We start from the raw sequence: 8,637 nt of genomic DNA on the forward strand, positions 1-8,637 counted from the left end.
GGGTGAAAGGGCAGGGCAGGACAGAGAAGCATTGCGCAAAAGGGTGAGGGGGGGCGCTGAGAATAGATGATTGGACAGGTTGAGCAGGTTGAGCTGCACTGCAAGATCTGAGCGTGCACTCCTGCGCTCGCAGGAGGAGGGGTGAGGGGAATCTGGCGGGAAGAAGCTCCCACCCACCCGCGGAACCGCAGCGGGAGCGCATGCGTTTGGCTGGGAAAGCGGGCGGGTTGGAGGGGTCCGCGCATGCGCAGCTTACCCAGCCGCGGTGGGGGCGGGGGCTGGGGGTGTGCACGGAGAAAAGGGGCTGGGTGGTCCGGCCTGCTGTGCTGGCAGCAGTAGGCCAGGGCGCGGCTGCGGGGTTCCCGGGGCTGAAGACCAACGCCATCGGAACCCCGGGGAAGGTAAGGATTCAGCTCCAGACAGGACCGGGAGAGGGCGAGTGGCGCCCGATACGTTGCGCCCTTCTCCCCTCTCCGGATCTGAACAAAGCCCAAGCACACAGAACCGGAACCCCATTAGACCAGAGGTCTAGATGGGAGCCTCCCCCTCTTGAACACCAGACTCTGGAGCGCTGATCCGAGCCCTTTTTATAAGTGAAACCAGTACCCGAACGAGCCCTTTCAGCAGACCTGTGTGTTCTGTCTGAGCTGAGCTTCCTTAGCCTGGAGGCCCCACCCCCACCTCTCCTAGATTACTACAACCGAGCTGACCGCTTGCCCCCTTCCTGGAGTGCCAGTCCTTGGATTTGAGATCTCCAGTGCTCCAAATGGAGCCTCAGCTAGGTCCTAGACCCTCATCTCATCCACCCCTAGCGCTCCAGCAGGAGCCCCACCTAGACCGGGATTCAGCTGAATCCCCCCTCCCAGACCTGGCCGAAAGGGCCCTGGGATTCTGTTTCTCAGAGCTTTGTCTGAGTCCTCCGTCTGCTTCCCTTTCATCCTGATGCCCTGCTCTGGCCCTTAAATTCAAGCCCTTTGTTTTCTCCTCTCTCAATACATCCTCTTTGGGACTTTTGGGACCCCACCCCTCCAGGACACCTCCTACTCCAATCCAGCTGCTAAGACAGCCGCCTGCCAATCCTAAACTCTCACTCACTTCAGGGTGAGATATATCCCTTTCCTAGGGCTCTGTCCCTGAGGGAGTCTACCCCCATTAGGCACTCCCACCCCCCTGTATTGTCTACGGCCTAGTAACCTGATGATCGTTGCCCTTCACCTCCTGAGAGATCCCGCCTCCCACTGGATCCCGCCGCCTCCCCCCTGCAGCTTCCTCACCCTTCTCTCAGGCTGAGCTCTCTCTCCTGGGGACTCGCAGCATGGCTGAGGGAAACTACAGCGTGGAATCGTAAAACTGCAGTCTTGAAGACATGGATGAAGGGAGGGACGAGGTCAGGGAAGAAGAGATGGTCGAAGGCAACGACTATGAAGAATTTGGTGCTTTTGGTGGCTATGGCACCCTCACCAGCTTTGACATCCACATCCTCAGAGCCTTTGGCAGCTTGGGTCCAGGCCTCCGCATCTTATCGGTGAAGCCCCTTCTGGGCCACCTTTGAAGGCGGAAAGGGGTGGGATGAAGTGGAAAATCGAGTGGAGGAGGAATGCCCAGCTTCCCCAAACCTTCCCTCACCTGCTGGGAGGAGGAGGAGGAGGAAGAGGAAGAGGAGGAGGAGGAGAAGGAGTTTTGGGGAAGGTCTTGGGATGGTCAGGGCTGGCTTCTGGAGGGAGGCTGGTCAGCACAGGGAAGCATGACACAAGTGTGTAGGGTGGTCTGGCTCTCTACCCTTCTGTCTGGCCTTGCAGAATGAGCCCTGGGAACTGGAAAACCCTGTGCTAGCCCAGACCCTGGTAGAGGCATTGCAACTGGATCCAGAAACACTTGCCAATGAGACGGCTGCCCGTGCTGCCAACGTCGCCTGCGCTGCAGCCTCCAACCGTGCAGCTTGGTCTGCCCCTGCCCGTACCTCCTTCAACCAGGTGGTCACTAACCACTGGGTGGCTGCACCACAGGCCTCAAGAGACCATACTCAGCCCACGACCTACCCTGAGGCTGGGGGGGTGACCCCTGAGACACCCCTGGCTTCTCCACAGATCTCCCAGATGTTTGTCACCAGTGAGGTGGCTGCCCCTGAGGCTCCAGCAACCTCCACGCAGTATCATATAGCCTCCCCGGCCCAGAAGTCCACTACTGGGGCCCCTAGTACTGCTTGTGTTTCCTCTCAGGCCCCATGTGCCAGTGAGGTGGATGCCACCCGACCCAAGACAGTCTTCCTGGGCCAGAACAATGTCTTTGATTTCACTCAGCTGGCAGGTGTCAGTGGCATGGCTTTCCCACGCCCCAAGAGACTTACCCCAGCCCAAGAGACTGACGCAGAGGGCCCCAGTGTTGCCTCCAGTGTGCCCCAGGCAGCACCTGCGAGGGAGGCAGCAGCCGCCCAGCCCAAGGCGACCAAGTCTGGGAAGGCTGTGGCTAAGACTCGGTGGGTGGAGCCTCAGAATGTTGTGGCAGCAGCTGCTGCCAAGGCCAAGATGGCCACAAGCATCCCTGAGCCTGAGGGTGCAGCTGCCACTGCTCAGCACAATGCTGAGCCCTGGGCCAGGATGGGTGGCAAGAGGACGAAGAAGGTGAGCCCTGCCATCTATCTCCACAGCCCCTTGTTCCCCTCCTTTCCTTCTCCCCTACTGCCCTGCACTCCTCCTCCTCTCAGCTCATCTCGGTTTCTTCAACACTCCTTTGAGACCATGTTTGCATTCCAAGGAGTTCCTACCCTTAGCACTGGTGGGAGAAGAGGTTGGCTTAGTGCCTGGCCCTTAGTAAGCACACAGTACATGCCAGCCATTGCCGGTAGTACTCTTAATTGCAAGTACCTACTACGGGTAAGGTGTGTGCTGGGCACTTTGGCACAGGGAGCCTGGGTCTCCTCTCTCTCTAATTATACAGTCCAAGCACCTGGATGACGAATATGAGAGCAGCGAGGAGGAAAGAGAGCCTCCTATGGTCCCAGCGACCTGGAGAGCATCACAGCCCTCGTTGACAGAGCGGGCTCAGTTGGCCCCTCGGTCCCCGGTGGCCCTGAGGTCCCAGATACCTTTAAGGCACGTACTGTGCTTGCCCCCTCGCAATGCGACCCTTCTGCAAGAGAGGGTAAGAAGTCTGCCCTTCTCCATCTCCCTCCTCTCCTCCCTTGTGGGCTACTTCTCTGTGGTCACCCTTGCCTTGATCACTCTGTGTGTTCCTCCTTCTCCAGGCTAATAAGTTGGTGAAATACCTGATGATTAAGGACTACAAGAAGATCCCCATTAAGCGTTCAGGTAGGCAGCCTGTGCCCCCTGCATCAGCCCCTACTGTGTGGCTGTGCCTTTGCTTGTGTGCTGTCATCCAGCAGGCCACAGCTGGTCCCTCCAGTGCCACAGAACGGAATCCTGGCCATGCCATCCTTTGCAGGGCTGACCAAGGGGCTGCGGCTCTGTGGCTTCTGCTCAACACAGGTACTTTCTCCAACTGCCCCCTCCTGCAGACATGCTGAAGGACATCATCCGAGAATACGACGAACGTTTCCCTGAGATCATTGAACGGGCAACATACACTCTGGAAAAGGTGGGTGCAGGTGGGAACAGCTCAGTGGAATAAGACTGGGGTGAGGGGAGCCTTCAGCCCCTTGGGCCCCAGTGTCATTTTCACCTGCTCGGGAGCCTTCCCTGGTCTCTCCACTTCTGCTCTTCTACTGCACTGGTGGCTTGACTCATGCCTCCTGGCCTCAGCTGCCCTCTCTCATGCCCTCATTGTCTCCTGAAGTGGATCTCACTGCCTCAACCAGTACCAAGGCTCTCACGGGGCAGGTACCGCATGTCTTCTTCCACTTCCTTGCCCATGAGTTTGGATTCCCCACTGTGAAGCAGTTCTAACCAGGAACTGCCTGCCTTCCTGCAGGATGCCCAGCATGGGCTTTTTTTTTTTTTTTTTTTTTTTTCTTTGCAGTTTTTGGCCAGGGCCGGGCTTGAACCCGCCACCCCCGGTATATGGGGCTGGCGCCCTACTCCTTTGAGCCGTAGGCGCCGTCCTCCCAGCATGGGCTTTTGATCTCACCACCCCTCTCCCCGTTGTCTCCCCCTTGCAGAAATTTGGCATCCACCTAAAGGAAATTGACAAAGAAGAACACCTGTATATTCTGGTCTGCACACGGGATTCCTCAGCTCGCCTCCTCGGAAAGTAAGAAAAGGAAAGGCGGGTTGTGGCTTTCCTGGCTGGTGCCCCTTCTAGGCCTACACCCCCTCAGAGAAGCAGGAACACAGGGCTTAAGCGCCAAGCATGGCTCCCACACACAGTTCGGTGCCTGATGACTACTGGATGAAAGGGACAGTAGCCTGGTTGAGGCCTTGCTGCTGTAGAGGCCTCTCCAGGCTGCTATCAGGGTTTCTCCACAGAACATCTGAGGAAAGCAGCTTGCCTCTTTTTACTGCCTGCCCAGCTTGGCAGAGTAGGCCTCTGAGAGAGTTGCCTGTTGAGTGTCGATCCTGATGCGGGATAGGCAGGAACAGTCCGGATATATCTCTGGACACAGCTTTGCCATTTGCCAAGCGTTTGCTCCCTGCCTCATCTGACCTCTGCAGAACCATAGCAGGGAAGTATTAGTGTGCATGTTTCACAGAGGAGGTGATTATGTCTCAGGCAGTGGTATGTACGGGCCAGGAGCAGATAGTGAGCCGTGCCTTTCACCCTGTGGCTGAGAAGAATTCCACTGTGGCTGGGAAGCGTAGGAGGGGCTGGGTGGGTGGGCCGGCTCTCCTGTCTCAGGCAAGTGGCTGCCGGACAGGATCCCACTTTCTACACCTTTAGGACCAAGGACACTCCAAGGCTGAGTCTCCTCTTGGTGATTCTGGGTGTCATCTTCATGAATGGCAACCATGCCAGCGAGGGTGAGTGGCTGCAGCTGGGGGCCTGTCCAAAGTCTCTTCCTTGGGTGCCAATCTCTTGTACCTCCTCTCCCCTTGCAGCTGTCCTCTGGGAAGCACTACGCAAGATGGGACTACGCCCTGGGTATGATTGGGCTCTCTCAGATGCTCCCTGCAGTGCTGTCTTCCGGCAAAAGAGGTCCCGGGTGGTCTGGTGCAGGGGAGTGGGGCTCCCCAGACTAGGTAGAGAGCCAAGGGTCTTACCAAGATGGATGTGGAAATGGTACCAAACTCTCGGCTGCCTCTCTGCTCTGTGTCTCCAGAAGAGATGTAAGAGAAACAATTAGAGTTAGAGGCTGCATCACATCCCTACCTGGGGTGTACCTGACGAGCAGTCATTTGGCCTCTGCTGCATGTTTGGGCCTCTGTGACGATGCCCAATGAGCTGGGAAGCTGCCAACCTTACCGGGGAGTGCCCCTGCCCTCAAGCAGGGGTGCAGGCACTGTCACCGTCTCTACTCATGGATTCCGTCCTTGCCCACAGGGTGAGGCACCCGTTCCTTGGCGATCTGAGGAAGCTCATCACAGATGACTTTGTGAGGCAGAAGTAAGTATCGAGCAAGCTAACTTCCTCTCACACTTGCATTTTCCTTGTGTGCGAGTCTGGCTGAGAAGGCCATTTCCTATCCCAAATCTCAAACCAAAGGGATGGGTGTCTCTGGCATGGGCACGGGTGGGGTTGGGATATGTGAGTGCGTGGGGAATAGAATGCTGGGGTATTCTTGGGGAAAGGGAGCTCACGTTGACTGAGAGCATGGTGCAGGTTATGATAAAACCACCATCTGATGGAGCATCTGCTGTGTAGGCCGTGATGAGAATTTCCCGTTTTACTCCTGAGGAGCCTGGGACTCATACAGGGAAGTTTTCTCAGCGTGGCCCACAGCTGGTAAGGGCCAGAGCCCAGCTTCCCTGCCTTTCAGGCCAAGGCCTACCCTCTCTTTGGTCCTTGGATGACATGGGAGCATTCACACAACCATGCACAGGCGCCTGTGCACACACCCACACCCACACCCACACCCACACCTCCCTACACACATACACACAAAGTTCAGAATTCAGGAGTACACATGGAGCACGCTGCTCTTGGCTGACAATTTCTTCCTTTCTTGCTGTCTCCTATGGTGGAGCTTTCCAGGGCTCAGCCAAGCTGTGATCAAAACCCTCAAGGTAGGGTGTGCTCAGAGCAGGGGTCCTGAAGAATGGCTCCTCTGTTTACAACAAACCCAACAGGAACCTGGGGTCATTGCGGTGAGGGGCACAGAACTTGTGGCCTTCCTATGAACAAATGCCCTACATGTGTCCTGCCTGCCCTTCCACATGCCTTCTGGGCGGGACCAGTGGCATAAGGCTTTGCAGGCCTCCCTGTTGTAGGCAGAAGTCCTGGGAGTGAGTTTGTGAGTGTGGAGGGGCGGCTTGGCCTGTTCCAGGGGCTGAGCTGCAGCACTGGGATTGAGGAACTCATGACCTCAACAACAGGTCGAGTGGGATAGAAGCAAAGCTTCTTTCCCTCCCATGCTAAGGTACCTGGAATACAAGAAGATCCCCAACATCAGCCCCCCTGAGTACGAGTTCCTGTGGGGCCTGCGAGCCCTCCATGAGACCAGCAAGATGAGGGTCCTGAGATTCATTGCCCAGGTAATGGAGAGCCTCTGTATAGGGCCCTGTGCTGGGGGAGGAGAAACTTCTAGACCTTGCTTGTTTCTTGGCCGCAGCTCTCTTGTTATCTCATATTTCCAGTGAGGGTAGCAAGGCTCAGAGAGGCTCTTGAGCACCATACGCCAGGTCACAGGTGTCATCACAGTGAGGGATGGGGGCGACATCCCAGGTCTGGCCCAGAATATGTGGGAGCTCCAGTCCTGCTATCTCCATTTTTGCCATCCTTGCGCCGAGTATGGGAGGGTGTGAGGCAGGCACAGGTGTTTCGTGAGTGTAGGGTAGCACCCCACGTTATTGTGGTTGCTGTTTCCACCTCAGCATCAGAATCGAGACCCACGGGAATGGAAGGCTCATTTCTTAGAGGCCGTGGATGATGCTTTCAAGACTGTGGATGTGGATATGGCTGAGGAACATAACAGGGCCCAGGTGAGGGCCCATATGAATATCGGGGACGAAGCTCTGATTGGACGGTGGAGCTGGGATGACATACAGGCCGAGCTCCTGACCTGGGACGAAGACGGAGATTTTAGCGATGCTTGGGCCAGGATACCCTTTGCTTTCTGGGCCAGATACCATCAGTACATTCTGAATAGCAACCGCGCCAACAGGAGGGCTACCTGGAGAGCTGGTGTCAGCAGTGGCACTAACAGTGGGTTCAGCACCAGCATCCTAGATGGCCCCAGCACCAGCTCTACCATCCGGACCCGAAATGGTGCCAGGGCTGGCACCAGCTTCTTCTCCTGGATCCAGTAAGAGGTTCAGCAGAGAAAGGACACTCTTTGGGAGGACTGTGCAGGGGCTCTGAGATGTCAGAGGGAGGCCCACAGTGGCAGATGGGGGCAGGAGCAATGACGTGAGTGTGGAAGGACACTTGTGAGTTTTCTCCCTCCCTGGCTTACATGTCTCCATTAGATGTTTCCACTTTTATTTCTTGTGCTTCCAGACACCGTTGATGAACTGCAGCAGTCTTACTCATCAAGCCAGGGTGCCTCCTCAGATTCCTTCTGAACACAGCACTCTAGGTAGCTTCTACCTGTCAGTTGGAGGTGGCATTCAAGATGAAGCTTTCTTTGCTCTCCCTGCTTTCATTGTGTGTTTTTTCTTGTGGTGTCATGTTTTTGGTATCAGTGTTACATTAAAGTTACAGAATTAACTTGGTTCGTTCCTCCTTTACCTGGCTCATGTTGCTATCCATGGCCTGTGGTTGGGCACATAGCAAGGAAACTTCCTTGGGCTCTCTGCAATAGGTGGGCCTCAACTCTGCTGTGAAGGTACTCCAGTGTAGGTGGGATGCTGGGAGCTGTGGAGGTTCCTGCTGAGTGTGGAGAGCATGAGTTTGAGGAGGCCCTAGGCCACACAGTGGTGTGACTTCCTATAAGCCTTGCTCAGCAGCCTCAGTTCCATGCCAAGTGCAGGGGGCAAGAGGAGAGATGGAGAGGAGGACTGTGGGTAGGTGCCACTGTCCCTCACACTGAGGGACACAGGGTCCACAGACACCAGGACCTAGAGTCCCATCGTGGAGATGATGTTCCAGAACTCTTGGCTGTTTATCCACACAATTCAGAGCCACATCCTTGGGAGAGAGTCTTAAGGACAATGAAGTGGGCCTCACAGTGATGTTTTCACTCCTCCAGAGGGTGGAAGGAAGAGCCGCCATTGCCGAGAGAGCTGGATTTAATGAAGACGAGGCTTTGTGCACACTTAAACGGTCCATTGCTTGTGACTAAACAAAGACCTCTTTGGGGGCTTCCGCACTCTTCTCGGGAAGCAGGACTCTCCCAGGAAGGCCAGAGCCAGGGCAAAGTCCTGGTGCATTCAAGAGCTGGGTGATACCTGGATGAGGCCAGGGTAGGGCTGCAGATCCTCTAGGTGCAAGGCAGTGAGGGCAGAGACAGGTTGCTCTGGGAAGGACTAAACAGCAGGCAGGGACAGAGTCCAGGGCTTTCTGGAGTTCTCCAGTAGTGTCCACAGCTTGGAAACACAGAGCTACAGATGAAGAGGATGGACATAGTAGCATAAGGATCCCTGCCTC

At 56.0% G+C, this 8,637-nt stretch overlaps 1 protein-coding gene and 1 non-coding gene across 4 annotated transcripts; both read left to right on the forward strand.

Annotated features, from left to right (window-relative positions):
* Positions 1-243: 243 nt before the first annotated feature.
* Positions 244-7,758, forward strand: LOC128576657 (melanoma-associated antigen D4). Of its 3 annotated transcripts, XM_053578849.1 has the most exons (13): positions 244-401; positions 1,286-1,525; positions 1,800-2,621; positions 2,938-3,141; positions 3,245-3,308; positions 3,515-3,594; positions 4,115-4,206; positions 4,834-4,913; positions 4,992-5,034; positions 5,434-5,496; positions 6,470-6,584; positions 6,924-7,354; positions 7,549-7,758. In XM_053578849.1, the coding sequence occupies exons 2-13, from the start codon at positions 1,367-1,369 to the stop codon at positions 7,556-7,558; spliced, it is 2,163 nt and encodes a 720-aa protein (XP_053434824.1). In that variant the 5' UTR covers positions 244-401; positions 1,286-1,366; the 3' UTR covers positions 7,559-7,758. The 3 variants fall into 3 exon arrangements, with proteins under 3 accessions (XP_053434824.1, XP_053434825.1, XP_053434826.1); XM_053578850.1 differs by having other exon boundaries at positions 300-1,525; XM_053578851.1 differs by having other exon boundaries at positions 300-1,525; positions 1,800-2,441.
* LOC128578871 (small nucleolar RNA SNORA11) lies at positions 6,119-6,247 on the forward strand. The gene has a single exon (XR_008377970.1). It is a non-coding gene; the product is annotated as a small nucleolar RNA SNORA11 (small nucleolar RNA).
* Positions 7,759-8,637: the final 879 nt, after the last annotated feature.

This window comes from Nycticebus coucang, chromosome X, assembly GCF_027406575.1.
Source record: "Nycticebus coucang isolate mNycCou1 chromosome X, mNycCou1.pri, whole genome shotgun sequence".
NCBI classification, from domain to species: domain Eukaryota; kingdom Metazoa; phylum Chordata; class Mammalia; order Primates; family Lorisidae; genus Nycticebus; species Nycticebus coucang.

Coding starts and splice junctions, on each gene's coding strand:
- LOC128576657 (XM_053578849.1), top strand. CDS start 1,367: ATGGATGAAGGGAGGGACGAGGTCAGGGAAGAAGAGATGGTCGAAGGC. Junction 1,526..1,799: donor CAGGCCTCCGCATCTTATCG/GTGAAGCCCCTT, acceptor CTGGCCTTGCAG/AATGAGCCCTGGGAACTGGA. Junction 2,622..2,937: donor GTGGCAAGAGGACGAAGAAG/GTGAGCCCTGCC, acceptor CTAATTATACAG/TCCAAGCACCTGGATGACGA.